The 21,129-nt window shown below is 65.2% G+C and overlaps 2 protein-coding genes across 4 annotated transcripts in view; both read right to left on the bottom strand.

The window, feature by feature from the left end:
* GPT (glutamic--pyruvic transaminase) overlaps nucleotides 1-4,958 on the bottom strand; it is a 28,007-nt gene extending 23,049 nt beyond the window's left edge. The window contains exon 1 of one of the 3 annotated variants that reach the window (XM_072034210.1): nucleotides 4,941-4,958. Coding sequence is in view for 2 of the 3 variants with exons in the window: in XM_072034209.1 (XP_071890310.1) it covers nucleotides 4,789-4,802 (14 nt within the window). In the remaining variant the exon portion in view is untranslated. Of the gene's footprint in view, nucleotides 1-2,241; nucleotides 2,333-4,788; nucleotides 4,818-4,940 lie in introns of those variants that run through there. The other 2 variants (XM_072034209.1, XM_072034208.1) reach the window with 2 other exon arrangements.
* A 357-nt stretch (nucleotides 4,959-5,315) lies between these two features.
* On the bottom strand, nucleotides 5,316-15,796 carry PPP1R16A (protein phosphatase 1 regulatory subunit 16A). Its single transcript, XM_072034502.1, has 11 exons — nucleotides 15,707-15,796; nucleotides 14,108-14,663; nucleotides 13,294-13,364; nucleotides 13,061-13,206; nucleotides 10,919-11,022; nucleotides 10,692-10,816; nucleotides 10,478-10,603; nucleotides 10,324-10,399; nucleotides 6,310-6,424; nucleotides 6,047-6,224; nucleotides 5,316-5,813 (listed from the first exon to the last, which is right to left on the bottom strand). Exons 2-11 carry the CDS (start codon nucleotides 14,415-14,417, stop codon nucleotides 5,316-5,318), a joined length of 1,749 nt encoding a protein of 582 aa, XP_071890603.1. The 5' UTR covers nucleotides 14,418-14,663; nucleotides 15,707-15,796.
* Between the last annotated feature and the right edge of the window lie 5,333 nt (nucleotides 15,797-21,129).

The raw sequence follows: 21,129 nt of genomic DNA, 5'->3' as shown, positions 1-21,129 counted from the left end.
TGGGGTGGGTGTGGGGCATGGGTATGGGGTATGGGGTAAGGGGGGTATGGGGTAAGGGGTATGGGGTGGGAGTGGGGCATGGGGTGTGGGTATGGGGTGGGGGTGTGGGGTGTGGGGTGGGGGTGTGGGGTGAGTGTGGGGCACGGACGCGGGTACAGGGCATGGGGCAAGGGGCATGGGGCACGGGACAGCTGTGTGGGCACGGGGTGTGGGCACGGGTGTGGGGCATGGGATAGGATATGGGGCACGGGGTGTGGGGTGTGTGGGGCTCAGGGTGTGGGGCACAAGGTGTGGGGCACGGGGGCTGTGGGGCCGTGGGCTGTGGGGCCAGAGGCAGGCGGGGACCCCAAGGTTATGGGGACGTGGGCACGGGGCCACCGGGACGCGGGGACGGGGCCAGGAGCCGCCGGGGGGGGGCAGGGGGGAGATGTGGGGCAGGCCCCATAGCTCTGCCCCATAGCTCTGCCCCATAGCTCTGCCCCATAGCTCTGCCCCATAGCAGGCCCCACAACTCCCCGTAGCTCTGCCCCACTGCTGCGCCCCCCAAGTCATGGCCCCCTGCACCCCCTCCTGCCCCATAGATCCCAGTTGCCCCATAGCCACCCCCGCTGCCCCATAGCACCCTGCCCCATAGAACCCCCCGCAGCCACTCTGCCCCATAGCTCTCCTGCCCCATAGCGCCCCCCACTGCCCCATAGCCCTCCCAATTGCCCCCCACCCCCCCACCCCATAGTCCCCCAGCTGCCCCATAGAACCTCTGCCCCATAGCCCCCTGCCCCATAGCTCTCCTGCCCACACTCCCCCCAGTTGCCCCATAGCCCCCCCACCCCATAGTCCCCCCAACTGCCCCATACCCCCCACCCCATAGTCCCCCCAACTGCCCCACACCCCCGCCCCCTAGCCCCCCTAATTGCCCCCATACCCCCCCAACTGCCCCACACCCCCCCAACTGCCCCCCCACACTCCCCCAACTGCCCCACACCCCCCTGCCCCACACCCCCCCAACCGCCCCATAGCCCCCCCAAACTGCCCCACACCCCCCCCAACCGCCCCCCACCCCCCCCCAACTGCCCCACACCCCCCGCCCACACCCCCCCAACTGCCCCATAGCCCCCTGCCCCACAGCCCCCCTGCCCCATAGCCCCCCAATTGCCCTATAGCCCCCCCTATTTGCCCCCCACCCCCCCCAAACTGCCCCCCACTCCCCCAAACTGCCCCCACACCCCCCCAACTGCCCCACACCCCGCCCACACCCCCCAACCGCCCCATAGCCCCCCCCAAACTGCCCCACCCCCCCCCAACTGCCCCATAGCCCCCCCAACTGCCCACACCCCCCGCCCCATACCCCCCCAACTGCCCCATAGACCCCTGCCCCATAGCCCCCCCTGCCCCATATCCCCCCCTATTTGCCCCATACCCCCCCCAACTGCCCCCCACACCCCCCAACTGCCCCACACCCCATCACCCCACACCCCCCCAACTGCCCCATAGCCCCCCCAACTGCCCCATAGCCCCCCAAACTGCCCCCCACTCCCCCCAACTGCCCCCCACACCCCCCCAACTGCCCACACCCCCCGCCCCCACACCCCCCAACTGCCCCATAGCCCCCTGCCCCACAGCCCCCCTGCCCCATACCCCCCCCAATTGCCCCATAGCCCCCCCTATTTGCCCCCCACCCCCTCCAACTGCCCCCCACACCCTCCCAACTACCCCACACCCCCCGCCCCACATCCCCCCAACTGCCCCCATAGCCCCCTGCCCCATATCCCCCCTGCCCCATAGCCCCCCCTAATTGCCCCATACCCCCCCAACTGCCCCACACCCCCCCCAACTGTCCCCCCACCCCCCCAACTGCCCCACACCCCCGCCCCACACCCCCCCAACTGCCCCATAGCCCCCCCCAAACTGCCCCCACCCCCCCCCCAACTGCCCCCATAGCCCCCCTCAACTGCCCCACACCCCCAAGTGCCCCATAGCCCCCTGCCCCATAGCTCTCCTGCCCCATAGCCCCCCCAAACTGCCCCCATACCCCCCCCAACTGCCCCACACCCCCCACCCCACACCCCCAACTGCCCCATAGCCCCCCAACTGCCCCACACCCCCTGCCCCACACCCCCACAACCGCCCCATAGCCCCCCCCAAACTGCCCCACACCCCCCAATTGCCCCCTAGCCCCCCTATTTACCCCATACCCCCCCCAACTGCCCCCCACACCCCCCCAGTTGCCCCCCCCCGACTGACCCGCGCTGTTTCATGGCCCCTCTGCCCCACAGCGCCCCCTGCTGCCCCAAACGGCCCCCGGCCTTAGCCCCGCCCCACAGCGCCCCGCCAGCCAATCAGCGCCCCGGCCCTTTATCCTTGGCCCCGCCCCCCCGCCGCCCATTGGCTGCAGCCGCGTCCCCCAGAGGGTGGGGCTGGACCCCCCCCCCCCCCCCCCCTTCGGTGGGGCGCCCCCTAACTGCCAGTTATGGGGCGGGGGGTGCCCCATAGCGCCCCATAGCGTGCCCCATAGCGCCCCACAGTGTGCCCCATAGTGCCCCATAGCGTGCCCCATAGAGCCCCTTCTGTGCCCCATAGCGCCCCATAGAGCCCCATAGCGCCCCATAGTGCCCCATAGCGCCTGTGCTGTGCCCCACAGCGCCCCATAGTGCCCCATAGCGCCCCACAGTGTGCCCCATAGCACCCCATAGAGCCCCATAGCGTGCCCCATAGCGCCCCATAGAGCCCCATAGCGCCCATATTGTGCCCCATAGCGTGCCCCATAGCGCCCCATAGCACCCACAGTGTGCCCCATAGCGTGCCCCATAGCGCCCCATAGTGTGCCCCATAGCGCCCCATAGCGTGCCCCATAGCACCCCATAGAGCCCCATAACACCTGTGCTGTGCCCCATAGCGCCCCATAGCGTGCCCCATAGCGCCCCATAGCGCCCCACAGCACCCACAGTGTGCCCCATAGCGCCCCATAGCGCCCCATAGCGTGCCCCATAGCCCCCATAGCGCCCCCATAGCGTGCCCCATAGCCCCCATAGAGCCCCATAGTGCCCCATAGCACCCACAGTGTGCCCCATAGCGCCCCATAGTGTGCCCCATAGCGCCCCATAGAGCCCCATAGCGCCCCATAGCGTGCCCCATAGCGCCCCATAGAGCCCCATAGCACCTGTGCTGTGCCCCATAGCGCCCCATAGCGCCCCATAGAGCCCCATAGAGCCCCACAGTGTACCCCATAGTGCCCCATAGCGCCCCATAGCGTGCCCCATAGCGCCCCATAGAGCCCCATAGCACCCATAGTGTGCCCCATAGCGCCCCACAGTGTGCCCCATAGCTCCCCATAGAGCCCCATAGCACCTGTGCTGTGCCCCATAGCGCCCCATAGCACCCATATTGTGCCCCATAGCGCCCCATAGTGCCCCTTGTGTGCCCCATAGCGCCCATATTGTGCCCCATAGCGCCCCATAGCACCCACAGTGTGCCCCATAGCGTGCCCCATAGCGCCCCACAGTGTGCCCCATAGCACCCCATAGAGCCCCATAGCACCTGTGCTGTGCCCCATAGCGCCCCACAGTGTGCCCCATAGCACCCACAGTGTGCCCCATAGCTCCCCATAGCCCCCCATAGAGCCCCATAGCTCCCCATAGCACCCCATAGCGCCCCATAGCGCCCCACAGTGTGCCCCATAGTACCCACAGTGTGCCCCATAGCGCCCCATAGCACCCCATAACACCCATATTGTGCCCCATAGCGCCCCGTAGTGCCCCTTGTGTGCCCCATAGCGTCTGTGCTGTGCCCCATAGTGCCCCACAGCGCCCCATATTGTACCCCATAGTGCCCATTGTGTGCCCCATTGCACCCCTTCTGTGTCCCATAGCACTCCACAGTGTGCCCCATAGCGCCCCATAGCGCCCCATAGTGCCCGTTGTGTGCCCTATAGCGTCTGTGCTGTGCCCCATGGCACCCATATTGTGCCCCATAGTGTCCCATATTGTGCCCCATAGCACCCACTGTGTGCCCCATAGTGCCCCATAACACCCCTTCTGTGCCCCATAGTGCCCATATTGTGCCCCATAGTGCCCGTTGTCTGCCCCATAGCGCCTATATTGTGCCCCACAACACCCAGTGTGCCCCACAGCGCCCATATTGTGCCCCATAGCAGCCTGCTGTGCTGCCCCATAGCACACCATAGTGCCCCACAGTGTGCCCCATAGCACCCATATTTTACCCCATAGCACCCATAGTGCCCATATTGTGCCCCATAGCAGCCTGCTGTGCTGCCCCATAGCACCCCATAGCGCCCAGTGTGCCCCATAGCACCTAGATTGTGCCCCATAGTGCCCATATCCTGCCCCATAGCGCCCATTGTGTGCCCCACAGCGTGCCCCACAGCAGCCCACCGTGCCGTGCCCCATAGCGCCCCACTGCTGTGCCCTATAGCACCTGCACTGAATCCCATAGTGACCCACCGCCCTGCCCCATAGCGAGGCGTGCCGTGCCCCATAGCACCCCATGCCGTGCCCCATAGCGCCCCCGCTTTGCCCCATAGCCTCACACCCAAATCAACCACCTGCCCCACAGCCCCCATTGCGCCGTGCCCCATAGCTCCCCCCCCCTTACTGCGCCCCATAGCCGCCCCACAACCCCCTCCCCAAACATTTCCAGTTCCCAATCCCCAAACCACGGGTGCCCACATGTGGGGCACCCCATAACCGCCCCCCCCTTCCCTATGGGGCGCCCCACACCGCCCCACACCCCCTCCCTCCCCGCCAGCCGTGGGTCCCAGCCCCACAGACTCACTCCTGGGCTCCCATGGGTCCCAGCCCCACGTGCTCCCCCAGAGGGGCCCCATGGGTGTGGGCCCCTTATCAGCCCCACACGCTATGGGGCGGCGCTGGCTATGGGGCCGCCCCACATCTCCCTGCCCCCCACCCACCCACCCACTCACCCACCTTTGGGTCCTTTTCCCTCGCACCCGGCCGGGCTCACCCCACGTCCACGCGCTGTGGGGCAGCCGTGGGGCAGCCGTGGGGCAGCGAGGCGGCCGCCTTGTCCCCGTAGCCGCCGCCGCCGCCTTGACCTTTGCGGGGCCCTAAATATAACCCGGCAGCTGCCGGGGGGCCGCGACCCCCACCCGCTGTGGGGCAGGGACACTTGTGGGGCGCCACAGCCCCATAGCAGGGGGGGACAACCCAATGTGTGTCCCCATCCCACAACTTATGGGGCAGCGCCGCCCCACGGGGCTGCCCCACAAGTAGGGGGGCTGGGGTGGGTGGGGAAGGGGGGTCACGGGGTGCCCTGCCCCATAGCGCGCCCCATAGCGGGTGCTATGGGGCAGAGGGGGGGGTGCGGGGGGGGTTCCTTGCTATTTTTACAGCGCCTCGGAGGTGACATTGGGGACGTCGCCAAAAGGACGCGCCAGCGATTTTTTGGTGCAAAAAAGCTTTAATTTGGGTCATGGAAAAAATAAACAAGACAGGGGGCACCCAACGGGGCGGGAGGGGGCGTCCCCGCTCCGTGGGGCGCCCCCAAAATTGGGGTTTTTTGCCCCATAAGCGTGTCTGTGTCCCCAAAACCCCAAAAGCGGGGTTTTTTGCCCCAAAATTGTGCCCCCCGCTCACATCACCTTGCAGCAGCGCTGCTTGGGGGCCGGCGGCTCCTCGGGGGGGGCCGTGAGGCGGAGCAGCGGGGGGGGGTCGGCACTTATGGGGCAGCCGTGGGGCGGAGGTGTGGGGGCGCGGCTGCTGCTTGGAGGCCGCTCGCTGCCGCTTCAACTCCGCCAAGGTCTGAGCCGGGACCGGGTCCGGTGCCAACGGGGGGGGGTCCTGGAAAAGTGACCTTGGTGGCACTTGGGGACACCCAAAAAGCTTGGGGACACCCCCAAAATTTGGGGACACCCCCAAAGCTTGGGGACATCGGGGACGCAACCCCAAGGGGGGTCCTAAAAGGGAGCGGGGACCCCCCCCAAGGACGCCCCCCAAGGTTGGGACCTCTCCAAGATGGTGTCACCGCCCGGTGCCACCACGGCCACCGCTGGTCCCCAAAGCCACCGGGTCACCTGGGGGCAGCGCCGTGCTTCCTCCTCCTCCTCCTCCTCCTTCTTCTTCTTCTTCTTCTTCTCCTCCTCCTCCTCTTCCTCCTCCTCTTGTCCCCGTTGCCACACCAGAGCCTCGCGCGCCTGCGCCCTCCGGTAGCGTTGGCTGCGCTCGGTCACGCTGGCGCGCCGCGCCGCCTTCCTGGGGACAAAAAGGGGACATTAGGGGCATTTAGGGACGCGCGACCCCAAAACTTGGAGGACTGACCCCAAAAAATCTTTCTCACCCGCGGCTGCCGGCGCTGGAGGTCCGGCAGGGCGGGCGGTGGGGGCGCAGGACGGCCTCGCGCTTCTGCTTCAGCTCCAGGAGCTTGGCGCGAACCTCGGGGTCACCGCACACGTCTGGGGACACCACGGGGACACCACGGGGACACCACGGGGACGTCAGGAAGGAGCCCGAGGTCCCCAGGGTCAACGGGGGAATCGTGGGCACCGTGGTGGCCTTGGGTTGTGTGGGGTTGGTGGTCATCCCGTGGGGTTGGTGACCACCCTATGGGTTTGGTGGCCACCCTGTGGTGACCTTGGTGACCTTGGTGGTCACCCCAAGGGTTTGGTGGTCACCCTATGGTGACCTTGGTGGTCACCCCCAAGGTCTTGGTGGTCACCCTATGGGCTTGGTGGTCACTCTATGGGCTTGGTGGTCACCCTATGGTGACCTTGGTGACCTTGGTGGCCACCCCAAGGGTTTGGTGGTCACCCTATGCTGACCTTGGTGACCTTGGTGGTCACCCTATGGGTTTGGTGGCCACCCTATGGTGACCTTGGTGACCTTGGTGGCCACCCCAAGGGTTTGGTGGTCACCCTATGGTGACCTTGGTGACCTTGGTGGTCACCCTATGGGTTTGGTGGCCACCCTATGGTGACCTTGGTGACCTTGGTGGCCACCCTATGGGCTTGGTGGTCACCCCATGGGTTTGGTGGCCACCCTATGGTGACCTTGGTGACCTTGGTGGTCACCCTATGGGTTTGGTGGCCACCCCAAGGTCTTGGTGGCCACCCTATGGTGACCTTGGTGGCCACCCCATGGGTTTGGTGGCCACCCCATGGTGACCTTGGTGACCTTGGTGGCCACCCTATGGGTTTGGTGGCCACCCCAAGGGTTTGGTGGCCACCCCATGGTGACCTTGGTGGTCACCCTATGGGTTTGGTGGCCACCCCAAGGGTTTGGTGGCCACCCTATGGTGACCTTGGTGACCTTGGTGGTCACCCCAAGGGTTTGGTGGTCACCCCATGGGTTTGGTGGCCACCCTATGGGTTTGGTGGCCACCCTATGGTGACCTTGGTGACCTTGGTGGCCACCCCAAGGGTTTGGTGGCCACCCTATGGTGACCTTGGTGACCTTGGTGGTCACCCCATGGGTTTGGTGGCCACCCTATGGTGACCTTGGTGGTCACCCTATGGGTTTGGTGGCCACCCCATGGTGACCTTGGTGACCTTGCTGGCCACCCTATGGGTTTGGTGGCCACCCTATGGTGACCTTGGTGACCTTGCTGGCCACCCCAAGGGTTTGGTGGTCACCCTATGGTGACCTTGGTGGCCACCCTATGGGTTTGGTGGCTACCCTATGGTGACCTTGGTGGCCACCCTATGGGTTTGGTGGCTACCCTATGGTGACCTTGGTGACCTTGGTGGTTGCCCTATGGGTTTGGTGGCCACCCTATGGTGACCTTGGTGGCCACCCCATGGGTTTGGTGGCTACCCTATGGTGACCTTGGTGACCTTGGTGGCCGCCCTATGGGCTTGGTGGCCACCCTATGGGATTGGTGGCCACCCCATGGGTTTGGTGGCCCCTTCCCATGGGCTTGGTGGTCACCCTATGGGTTTGGTGGTCACCCTATGGGCTTTGTGGCCACCCTATGGTGACCTTGGTGGTCACCCTATGGGTTTGGTGGCGACCCCATGGGTTTGGTGGCCACCATATGGGATTGGTGGCCACCCTATGGGTTTGGTGGCCACCCTATGGTGACCTTGGTGGCCACCCTATGGGTTTGGTGGTCACCCCAAGGTCTTGGTGGTCACCCCATGGGTTTGGTGGCCACCCTATGGGATTGGTGGCCCCTTCCCATGGTCTTGGTGGCCCCCTCATGGTCCTGGTGGCCACCTCATGGTCCCCACAGTCCCCACAGTCCCCAAGCTCCTTGTGGTCTTCTCCATGGTCCCCCCCCCCACGGTCCCCTTGGTCTCCGTAGACCCCACAGACCCTATAAACCCCATGGGCCTCATTGTCCCCACAGACCCCATGGTCCCCACAGACCCCATGGTCCCCATAGACCCCACGGTCCCCATGGCCCCAATGACCCCCAAGGTCCTCATTGTCCCCATAGACCCCCAAAGTCCCCATAGACCCCATGGACCCCACAGACCCCACAGTCCCCATAGACCCCCATGGTCCTCGTTGTCCCCATAGATCCCAATGACCCCATAGACCCCATGGTCCCCATAGACCCCATAGACCCCCATGGTCCTCATTGTCCCCACAGACCCCCATGGTCCCCATGGACCCTATGAACCCCATGGTCTCCATAGACCCCATGGACCCCATAGTCCCCATAGATCCCCATGGTCCTCACTGTCCCCAAGGTCCTCAATGACCCCACAGAACCCCAGGGTCCCCATAGACCCCATGGTTCCCATGACCCCCATGGCCTCACTGTCCCCATAGACCCCCAAGGTCCTTATGGTCCCCATAGACCCCATGATCCCTATGACCCCCACGGTCCCCATAGACCCCAAAGGTCCTCATTGTCCCCATAGACCCCCAAAGTCCCCATAGACCCCATGGACCCAATGACCCCCATGGTCCCTCATTGTCCCCACAGACCCCATGGTCCCCACAGACCCCATGGTCCCCATAGACCCCACGGTCCCCATGGCCCCAATGACCCCCAAGGTCCTCATTGTCCCCATAGACCCCCAAAGTCCCCATAGACCCCATGGACCCCACAGACCCCACAGTCCCCATAGACCCCCATGGTCCTCGTTGTCCCCATAGATCCCAATGACCCCATAGACCCCATGGTCCCCATAGACCCCATAGACCCCCATGGTCCTCATTGTCCCCACAGACCCCCATGGTCCCCATGGACCCTATGAACCCCATGGTCTCCATAGACCCCATGGACCCCATAGTCCCCATAGATCCCCATGGTCCTCACTGTCCCCAAGGTCCTCAATGTCCCCACAGATCCCCAGGGTCCCCATAGACCCCACGGGCCCAATGACCCCCATGGTCCTCATTGTCCCCATAGTCCCCATAGACCCCATAGTCCCCATAGACCCCATAGTCCCCATAGACCCCACGGTCCTCACTGTCCCCATAGACTCTCAAGGTCCTTATGGTCCCCATAGACCCCATGATCCCAATGACCCCCATGGTCCTCATTGTCCCCACAGATCCCAATGACCCCATAGACCCCATGGTCCCCATAGACCCCAAAAGTCCTCATTGTCCCCACAGACCCCATGGTCCCCATAGACCCCAAAGGTCCTCATTGTTCCCATAGACCCCATTGTCCCCACAGACCCCCAAAGCCCCCACAGACCCCATAGTCCCCATAGACCCCCATGGTCCTTACTGTCCCCATAGATCCCAATGACCCCATAGACCCCATGGTCCCCATAGACCCCAAAGGTCCTCATTGTCCCCACAGACCCCCAGGGTCCCCACAGACCCCATGGTCCCCACAGACCCTTACGGTCCTCATTGTCCCCATAGATCCCATGGACCCCATAGTCCCCATAGACCCCAAGGTCCTTATGGTCCCCATAGACCCCATGATCCCTATGACCCCCATGGTCCCCATTGTTCCCACAGACCCCCAAGGTCCCCATAGACCCCATGGTTCCCATGACCCCCATGGTCCCCATTGTCCCCATAGACCCCATGGACCCCATAGACCCCATAGACCCCCAAGGTCCCCATAGACCCCATGGACCCCACAGACCCTCATGGTCCTCATTGTCCCCATAGACCCCATAGACTCTTACAGTCCTCATTGTCCCCATTGACCCCATGAACTCCATAGTCCCCATAGACCCCAAGGTCCCCATAGACCCCAAAGGTCCTCATTGTCCCCATAGACCCTATGGACCCCACAGCCCCTCATGGTCCTCATGGTCCCCACAGACCCCATGGACCCAACGACCCCCATGGTCCCCATTGTCCCCACAGCCCCCACAGCCCCCCACAGCCCCCACAGACCCCATAAGCCCCCCCAGACCCCACAGGTCCCCGCGCTCACCCAGCGGCGTCTCGTCCATCGCCGACTTCCCCCCGAGGTCGGCGCCGTGCGCCACCAGCAGCTCCACCAGCGGGATCTACGCGACACCACCGTCACCCCAACCACCCGTGACCCCAAACCCGCCCCCAAAGTGTCCCCAAAAAGTGTCCCCAACCTGTCCCCAGCAGGCGGCGGCGTGCAGGGGCTGCCACCCGTCCTCGTCCCTCGCGCTGGTGCTGGCCTCGTGCCGCAGCAGCAGCTCGGCCGCCTCCAGGTACCCGTTGGCCGCCGCGATGTGAAGCTGGACGGGGTCAAGGGGGGACAAAATTTTAGGGTAGGGGATTTAGGGGACCTCGGCGTGACCCTAAATTTGTCATTTGTCCCCTTACCAGGGTGGCCCCGCGTGTCCCCGGCGCGTCCAGGTCGGCGCCGGCCGCCAGCAGCGCGCGGACGTCGGCCACCAGAGCCCGCTCCGGGGCACCCCGAGCCTCCTCGATGCGCTCCTGGGTGATGCCTTTGGGGACAAAAGGGACACGGGGTAGGGGACAGAGGGACAAGGGGACGAAGGGGACGAAGGGGACGAAGGGGACGAAGGGGACGAAGGGACGGAGCTCACCCTGCTCGGCCATGGCCGTCTCCAGGCAGTCCAGCGTGGCCTCGTCCTCGCACAGGTCGTAGGGCATGTCCCCGTCCGATGTCACCGCCAGCAGGTTGGCGCCGCTGGGGGGACAGGGGGGGGACAGGGGAGTGAGGGGTGGGGGCGTGGGGGACACCTCGAGGATGTGGGGGGCACCACAAGGACGTGGGGGACACCTCGAGGACGTGGGGACATCACAAGGACACCACAAGTATGTGGGGGACACCCTGAGGACGTGGGGACACCTCAAGGACATGGGGACATCACAAGGACATGGGGACACCTACAAGGATGTGGGGGACACCCCAAGGATGTGGGGGACATCCCGAGGACACAACAAGGCTGTGGGGGTCACCTCAAAGATGTGGGGGACACCACAAGGACATGGGGACACCCCAAGGACACCATAAGGACGTGGGGGACACCCCAAGGATGTGGGGGTCACCCCGAGGATGTGGGGGACACCCCGAGGACACAACAAGGCTGTGGGGGACACCACAAGGATGTGGGGACATGGGGACACCGCAAGGATATGGGGACACCCTAAGGACATGGGAGACATGGGGGACACCACAAGGACATAGGGACACCACAAGGACGTGGGGGACACCACAAGGACATGGGGGACACCCCGAGGACACCACAAGGCTGTGGGGGACACCACAAGGACGCCACAAGGACGTGGGGACATCACAAGGATGTGGGGACATGGGGGACACCCCAAGGACATGGGGACACCCCAAGGACACCATAAGGACGTGGGAAAGTGGGGACACCACAAGGACATGGGGGACACCCCAAGGACACCACAAGGCTGTGGGAGACAACCCAAGGACACCATAAGGACGTGGGGGACACCCCAAGGATGTGGGGGACACCTCGAGGACGTGGGAAAGTGGGGACACCACAAGGACATGGGGACATGGGGATGTGGGGACACCACAAGAGCATGGAGATGTGAGATGTGGGGACATGGGGACACAGGGACATCACAAGGACATGGGGACGCGGGCATGCAGGGACACAGGGACATGGGGATGCCACAAGGACGTGGGGACACAAGACACAGGGACACGGGGGACATAGGGACACGAGGATGTGTGACACAAGGACACGGGGACACCACAAGGGTGTGAGATATGGGGACACGGGGACGTGGAGATGCCAGGAGGCCATGGGGCCATGAGACACGGGGACACAAGGACACGGGGACACAGGGCCATGAGGATGTGTGACATGGGGACACAAGGATGTGGGACATGGGGACATGGAGATGTTGGATATGGGGACGTGGGGACACAGAGAGATGCCACAAGGCCATGGGGCCACGAGACACGGGGACATGGTGATGTGAGAAACGAGGACACGAGGACACGGGGCCACAGGGACATGAGGACACGAGGACGTGGGGACATGGGGACATGGGTACACCACAAGGATGTGAGATATGGGGACATGGGGACACGGAGATGCCACAAAGCCACGGGGACACGAGACACGGGGATGTGGCAACGCGAGAGACGAGGACATGAGGACATGGGGCCACAGGGATGTGTGACATAGGGACACGGGGACATGAGGACACGAGGACACGGGGACACCACAAGGATGTGAGATATGGGGACACGGAGAGATGCCACAAGGCCATGGGGACACGAGACACGGGGACACAAGGACATGAGGACATAGGGACACGAGGATGTGTGACATAGGGACACGGGGACTTGAGGACACAAGGATGTGGGACATGGGGACTTGGGGACATGGGGACATGAGGATGTGGGACATGGGGACACGGGGACACCACAAGGGTGTGAGATATGGGGACACGGGGACACGGAGAGATGCCACGAGACACGGGGACACAAGGCCACAAGGACACGAGGACGTGTGACACAGGGACATGGGGACACGAGGACGTGGGACGTGGGGACACGAGGACATGTGGACATGGGGACACCACAAGGGTGTGAGATATGGGGACACGGGGACGTGGTGAGATGCCACAAAGCCACGGGGCCACGAGACACGGGGACACGGGGCCACAAGGACGTGTGACACGGTGACACAGGTGACACAGGTGACACAGGTGACACGGGGAGGGGACACGGGGCCACTCACCGTGCCACCAGCAGCTCCACCAGGTGCCGGTGGCCACAGGTGGCGGCGGCGTGCAGGGGGGTCCAGAGCTCGGCGTCGCGCGCGTTGACCCCGGCGCCGGCCTCCAGCAGCAGCGTCACCATGTCCCCGAGGTCATCGATGCAGCACTGGGGGGGGGACAGGAGTGTCACCGGGACCAGTACCATACTGGGAGCGGGACCAGTACGGGGACTGGGACCAGTTTGGGGGCTGACCTGGTGCAGCGCCGTGAGCCCGTCCTCGTTGCACAGGTCGGGGCTGGCGCCGGAGCTCAGGAGCTGTCGCACTGAGGGGGGGGGACACAAAAATTTTGGGGTCACCTCCGTCCCCCCGGGGTCACGGGGTCACCCTTGGGGTCGTGGGGTCACCCTCGGGGTCACGGGGTCATGCCCAGGGTTGTGGGGTCACCGCCTGGGGATGTCCCCGAGCCACGTGGGGACGCTGGGGGGGTCACGGTGACACCGGGGGGTGGCAGTGACACTGGGGGGGTGGCGGTGACACCAAGGGGGGTCGTGGTGACACCAGGGGGGTGGCAGTGACACTGGGGGGTCATGGTGACACTGGAAGGGGTCATGGTGACACCATGGGGTTGTGGTGACACTGGGGGGGGTCGTGGTGACACTGGGGGGATTCTGGTGACACTGGGGGGGATCATGGTGACACCAGGGGGTGGTGGTGACACTGGGGGGTCGTGGTGACACCAGGGGGTGGTGATGGCCCTTGGGGGGTCATGGTGACACTGGGGGGGTGGCAGTGACACTGGGGGGGTCATGGTGACACCAGGGGGGGTCATGGTGACATTGGGGGGGGTCGTGGTGACACCAAGGGTCATGGTGACACCAAGAGGGTCACGGTGCCACCGGTGGGGTCATGGTGACACCGGGGGGGGTCGTGGTGCCACTGGGGGGGTCGTGGTGACCCCGGGGGGGTCCTGATGACACCAGGGGGGTGACAGTGACCCCGGGGGGGTTTTGGTGACCCCAGGGGAGGTGACAACGCCCCCCTTAGTGCCACCTTCGTGCCACCAACCTTCCTCCAGGTCGCTCCGCGCCGCCGCCTCCAGCAGCCGCACGCTGGCCGGGAACCGGACGCGCTTCGAGCCGCCGGCGCCGCTCTTCCTCCTCCTCCTCCTCCTCCTCCTCCTCCTCCTCGTGTCATCGTCCCCGTCGGTGTCCCCGGTGTCCCCGGTGTCACCTCCTTGTCCCTTGGCCTCCTTCTCCAGCCGCGCCCAGGCCTTGAGCTGCTGCGCCCGGCGCCGCTGGGCGTGCTTCAGGCGCTCGCCGGCGCTCATGCGGCTCACCGCCGGCATCTCCGCCAGCAGCTCGGCGTGCTCCGCCATACTGGGAGCACTGGGAGCACTGGGAGAACTGGGAGCACTGGGAAGACTGGTGGGGAGGGCAATGGGGGCGGTGGGGGGTTTGGTTGCGGTGCCCCCGGGGGCATTGCCGGTGCCGGGGGGTCAGCGGTGTGTGGTCGGCATCGCTCGGTGGCCTTCGTCCTCTTCGTCCTCTTCTTCCTCCTCTTCCTCCTCTTCCTCCTCTTCCTCCTCCTCCTTCTCCTCTTCCTCGTCCTCTTCCTCCTGGTGCTGAGGCCGAAGGCTGCGGTGAGGCCGCTCCCTGCTGGACCTTGCTACGGGCACGCCCGCAGCACGGCCTCGCCTTCCTCCCCTCCCTCCTCCTCCTCCTCCTCCTCCTCCTCCTCTTTCTCCTCCTCTATTGTGGAGGTTGCCCGAAGAGGCCCCAAAATTTGCCTTTTTGAACCCAAAGTTGAGCACCTGGCTCACATGGACACGGGGACAGGGGGGGAGGAGGTGAGCTGCCGGCCTCGTTAGCAGCCGGCCTCGTTAATTCCTGGCCTCTACCTGCCAGCCTCGTTACCTACCAGCTTAATTAATTACCTGCCGGCCTCGTTACCCCCCAGCCTCGTTACCTGCCGGCCTCATTACCAATCAGCCTCGTTACCGGCCTCGTTAAGCTCCGGCCTCGTTACCCACCAGCCTCGTTACCTCCTGGCCTTGTTAATTACCAGCCTCCTTCCCCCCCAGCCTCGTTAGCTGCCGGCCTCGTTACCCCCCAGCCTAATTAACCCCCAGCCTCCTTCCCCCCCAGCCTCGTTACCCCCCAGCCTCATTAATTAACCCCCACCCTAATTAACCCCCCAGCCTCATTACCCCCCCAGCTTAATTACCCCCCAGCCTCGTTACCTGCCGGCCTCTCTACCCCTGGGCCTCGTTACCCCCCAGCCTCATTAATTAACCCCCAGCCTCATTAACCCCGGGCCTAATTAACCCCCGGCCTCCTTCCCCCCAGCCTCGTTACCCCCCAGCCTCATTAACCCCGGGCCTAATTAACCCCCAGCCTCCTTCCCCCCCAGCCTCGTTACCTCCCGGCCTCGTTAGCCCCCTCCCTAATTAACCCCCTCCCTAATTACCCCCCGGCCTCCTCCCCACCCTCCTCCCCCCCACCCTCACTAATTACCCCCCACCCTCATTAGGCCCCAACCCCCCTCCCCTCCCCCCCCACCCCCTCCTTCCCCGATTTCCCCCCAAAACCTCTGATGACGTCACCCCCTCCCCCCTCCCCCACCCCATGGCCCCGCCCCCTCCCCCCCTCCCCCCCCCCCCGTTACCGCCGCCGCCGCCGCTGCTCCCCCCCCGCCACTTCCGGGGGGCGGGGCCTCGGTTGCCATGGCAACCGCCCACACTTCCGGTCTGCGGGGGGCGGGGTTTATGGGCGGCGCCATCTTGGGTGTGGCGCGAGGAGGCGCCGCCCCCAAGATGGCGCCTGGGGGCGGGGCTTATAAGGGGGGCGTGGCGAAGGACGGGGGGAGGCGCTCTGATTGGGTGGGGCGCGGAGGGGGCGTGGCCTGAAGGGGGCGTGGCCTATAGGGGGTCACTCGCGGTCATTGTCCCCAGTTCACCCCTCCCAGTCCCTCCCAGTCCCTCCCAGTCCCTCCCAGTCCCTCCCAGTCCCCTCCCAGTCCCCTCCCAGTCTCCTCCCAGTCCCTCCCAGTCCCTCCCAGTCCCCCCCAGTCCCTCCCAGTCCCGTCCCAGTCCCCTCCCAGTCCCCCCCAGTCCCCTCCCAGTCCCTCCCAGTCCCTCCCAGTCTCTCCCAGTCCCCTCCCAGTCCCCTCCCAGTCCCTCCCAGTCCCCTCCAGTCCCTCCCAGTCCCTCCCAGTCCCTCCCAGTCCCCTCCCAGTCCCCCCAGTCCCCTCCCAGTCCCCTCCCAGTCCCCTCCCAGTCCCTCCCAGTCCCCTCCCAGTCCCTCCCAGTCCTTCCCAGTCCCCTCCCAGTCTCCTCCCAGTCCCTCCCAGTCCCTCCCAGTCCCTCCCAGTCCCTCCCAGTCCCGTCTCAGTCCCCTCCCAGTCCCTCCCAGTCCCTCCCAGTCCCCTCCCAGTCCCTCCCAGTCCCTCCCAGTCCCTCCCAGTCCCCTCCCAGTCCCCTCCCAGTTCCCCCCAGTCTCTCCCAGTCCCTCCCAGTCCCCTCCCAGTCCCCTCCCAGTCCCCCCAGTCCCCTCCCAGTCCCCTCCCAGTCCCTCCCAGTCCCTCCCAGTCCCCTCCCAGTCCCCTCCCAGTCCCTCCCAGTCCCCTCCAGTCCCTCCCAGTCCCTCCCAGTCCCTCCCAGTCCCCTCCCAGTCCCCCCCAGTCCCCTCCCAGTCCCCTCCCAGTCCCTCCCAGTCCCTCCCAGTCCCTCCCAGTGCCCCCCAGTCCCTCCCAGTCCCCTCCCAGTCCCTCCCAGTCCCTCCCAGTGCCCCCAGGGCAGCGACTGGGAGGCGCCGGGGCCTTTGTCAGGGGCCGAGCACCCCCCGGGGGGCGGCGGCGGGGGGAGGGGAGGGGGGGGGGAGGGCAAATGGCAACGGGTGGGGGAGGGCTCCCAGTGCTCCCAGTGCTCCCAGTGCCTCCGTCCCAGTGCTCCCAGTGCTCCCAGTGCTCCCAGTACTCCATCCCAGTGCTCCCAGTGTCCCCAGTGCTCCCAGTGCCCCCATCCCAGTACTCCCAGTGCTCCCAGTGTCCCCATCTTGGTGGTCCCAGTGTCCCCAGTGCTCCCAGTAGCCCCATCCCAGTGCTCCCAGTGCTCCCAGTGTCCCCATCTTGGTGGTCCCAGTGCCTCCAGTGCTCCCAGTGATCCCCCCAAGCGCTCCCAGTGCCCCCAGTGTCCCCAGCTCGGTGCTCCCAGTGCCTCTGTCCCAGTGTTCCCAGTGCCTCCAGTACTCCATCCCAGTGCTCCCAGGGCTCCCAGTGTCCCCAGTGCTCCCAGTGCCCCCTCAGAGCCCCCCAGTGCTCCCCACTGGGAGAGTATCCCAGTCCCTGCATCCCAGTGTCCCCAGTGCTCCCAGTGCCCCATCCCAGTACTCCCAGTGCTCCCAGTGTCCCCATCTTGGTGGTCCCAGTGCCTCCAGTACTCCCAGTGATCCTCCAGCGCTCCCATCCCAGTCCTCCCAGTGCTTCCAGTGTCCCCAGTGCCTCCATCCCAGTGTCCCTTCCCCCCAGTGCCCCCAGTGCCCCCAGTGCCCCCATCCCAGTCCTCCCAGTGCTCCCAGTGTCCCCGTCTTGGTGCTCCCACTGCCCACAATGACCCCATCCCCACCCTCCCAGTGCTCCCAGTTCCCCCAGTACTCCAAGTGCTCCCATCCCAGTCCTCCCAGTGCCTCCATCCCAGTCCTCCCAGTTCCCCCAGTGCTCCCAGTGCCTCCATCCCAGTGTCCCCTCCCCCCAGTCCCCCGGTGCCCCCATCGTCCTCCCAGTCCCCCCAGTGCCCCCAGTGCCCCCATCCCCAGTCCTCCCAGTACCCCAGTGCCCCATCCCCATACCCCCTCCCAGTCCCCCCAGTGCCCCCATCCCCAGTCCTCCCAGTGCCCCCAGTCCCCCCCTCCCCCTCCCTTTGTTCGAGCCGCCGCCGGCTCCAGCAGCGCCGGTGGCGGGGGGGTGGGGGGGGGGGGGGGGGGGGGGGGTGGGGGGGGGGGGGGGGGGGGAGGGGGTGGGGGGGGGGGGGCGAGGTGGGGGGAGGGGCTGGGGGGCCCCCGAACCCGTCCTGACCCCAAAAGGCCCCTGAGAGGTCCTGGAGGGTCCCTGAGGGGTCCCTGAGGGGGGTCCCTGAGGGTCCCTGGAGGGTCCTCAGAGGGGTCCTGGGAGGAATTCAGTCACCATACAGGTTGGGGTCACCGGGTCAAAGGTCAGGCCCTGCACTTGGCCCTTTTTGGCCTTTTTCTGCCCCAATTAATGGGGTGAGGAGTCGGGGACCCAAAGTCAGCCCCCAACCCGAAATGTTCCCTGTAGGTCAGAACATGGGGAGAGAACAAACCCAGCCCATATCCTAATCCCATCCCAATCCCAAATCCCAGTCCCAATCCCGAACCCATTCCCAATCCAGACCAAATCCGGATCCCAATCCCGATCCCAATCCTAATCCCATCCCATCCCATATCCCCATCCAAATCCCAATCGCAATCCAATCCCAATTCCATCCCCTCCCAATCCCAATCCAATCCCAATCCCAATCCGCATCCCATCCCGTCCCATTCCAGTCCTAATCCGATCCTGATCCCGATCCTGATCCTGATCCAATCCATTCCCATCCCCTTCCAATCCAATCCGATCCAATCCAATCCCAATCTATCCCATCCCATCCCGTCCCATCCCGTTCCTGACCCCAAACCCATCCCATCCCAATCCAATCCTGATCCTGATCCTGATCCCAATCCGATCCCATCTCATTCCATTCCAATCCAATTCTGATCCCAATCCAATCCCGTCCCATCCCATCCCATCCCATCCAATCCCGATCCTGATCCTTGATCCCGATCCCAATCGCAACCCATCCCATTCTATTCCATCCCAATCCCAATCCATTCCCATTCCTAATCCCCGACCCGATTCCAATCCTGATCCCGATCCCAATTGCAATCCCGATCCCATCCCATCCCATCCCATCCCAGTCCTAATCCCAATCCTGATCCCAATCCAATCCCATCCCATCCCATCCATTCCGATTCCACCCCATCCCAATCCCAATCCTGATCCCGATCCCATCCCACCCCACCCCACCCCAATCCCGATCCCATCCCAGTCCTAATCCAGATCCTGATCCTGATCCCGATCCCATCCCAATCTCATCCCATCCCATCCCGATCCTGATCCTAATCCAGATCCTGATCCCGATCCCATCCCCACCCCACCCCATCCCAATCTCATCCCATCCCCATCCCATCCCAATCCCGATCCCAATCCTGCTCCAGATCCCACCCCACCCCCAATCCCTCCCTCCCTCTCCCCCTCCCCACCCTACAAAAACCCCCTTTCCCCCCCTTTCCCACCCTCCCCGCCATGGGAGTCCCAGGGCGGATCCCGCTCCCGACCCCATTCCCGACCCCGATCCCGACCCCGATCCCGATCCCGGTCCCGATCCCGGTTCAGCGGCGCCCGGAGAGCCGCCCTATTACCTACCTGGCCCTCATCGCCCTCGTTATTCAGCGGCCCCAGCGCCTCAATTGGCACAGGTGGGGGGGGGGGGCGCGGATTTGGGGTGGGGGAAGGGGGTTGGGGGTGGGGGACAGGGGTTGGGGGTTGGGGACGGGGGTTGGGGATGGGGCTGGGAAAGGATCAACGTACCGGAGGGTTGGGATGGGCACCAAGGAACCAGGTCCGGGATGAGGATGGGGGACACCAGGGCACCACGGGATTTGGGGTGGGGGACGGGGTGCATGGGACAGGATTTGGGGCCAGAACCTGGTGGATAGAATGGAATCAACACGGATGGAATGGAACGGAATGGAATGGAACAGAATGGAATGGAACGGATCAAACCGGACGGCATGGAATGGAACGGATTAACCCGAATAGAATGGGATGGGATTCAGATGGGACGGGATTGGGGTGGGATGGGATGGAATTGGACTGGGATTGGGGATGGGGGCTGGGATTTGGGATGCAGACCCCGGAACCAGGGCTGGGCACCGGGATTGGGATTGGGGAGTAGGGATGGGGGACAGGGCTGAGGGGCGCGGGGGTTCGGGATGGGCTGAGGGGGGCGCGGGATTGGGGTGGGGGCCGGGGATTGGGGTTGGGGACCGGGGTTCGGGATGGGGGACGGGGATTTGGGGTGGGCACCGGGATTTGGGACCGGGACGTTGGGGGGCACCGGGGGGGGGCACGGGATTTGGGGTTTGGGACCGGGATTTGGGGTTGGGGACCGGGATTTAGGGTGGGGACCGGGATTTGGGGTCGGGGCCGGGATTTGGGGTCGGGACCGGGATTTGGGGCCGGGACGCGTGGATGGGGACCGGGACCGGGGGGCACGGGATCAGGGGATGGGGACCGGGATTAGGAACCGGGTCCGGGAACCAGGGGCACGGGATGAGCCCCGGGGGATTTGGGGGGTTGAGGGGGGGGTCTGAGGGAACTGGGGGCACTGGGAGGGGACTGGGGGGGACTGGAGGAACTGGGAGCACTCGGTGGGCACTGGGGGGTGAGGGACACAGTTGGGCACTGGGAGCACTCGAATGAGGACATGGGGCACTCAGCGAGACTGGGAGCCATAAATGGGAACACTAGAAGGAACTGGGGGCACTGGAGAGGACTGGGGGCACTGGGAGGGACTGGGGGACTGGGGACACCAGGGGGATTGGGAGGCTGGGGGGGACTGGGGCACTGGGAGGGACTGGGGGGACTGGGAGGGACTGGGGGCACTGGGATGGGGACACGTGGGCACTGGGCGAACTGGGAGCACCAAGTAATGGTGGCACTGGGATGCTGGGGTACGGGCTCTGGGAGCACTGGGGGGGACACGTGGGCACTGGGGGCACTGGGGGCACTCAGTGGGGCACATGAGCACTGGTGGGAACTGGGAGCCCCATAATGGTGGCACTGGAAGGAACTGGGGCACTGAGAGGGACTCGGGGGACTGGGGACACCGAGAGGGATTGGAAGGGGTTGGGGGGGACTGAGGCACTGGGAGGGACTGGGGGAACTGAGAGGACTGGGGGCATTAGGATGGGGACACGTGAGCACTGGGCCGGAGAACTCGGAGCCCCATAATGGTGGCACTCGGAGCACTG

This window comes from Anas platyrhynchos, chromosome 2 (assembly GCF_047663525.1).
Source record: "Anas platyrhynchos isolate ZD024472 breed Pekin duck chromosome 2, IASCAAS_PekinDuck_T2T, whole genome shotgun sequence".
Taxonomy (NCBI): Eukaryota; Metazoa; Chordata; class Aves; order Anseriformes; family Anatidae; genus Anas; species Anas platyrhynchos.
The sequence above is the reverse complement of the archived record's forward strand: the minus strand, read 5'-3'. Positions and strand labels throughout refer to the sequence as shown.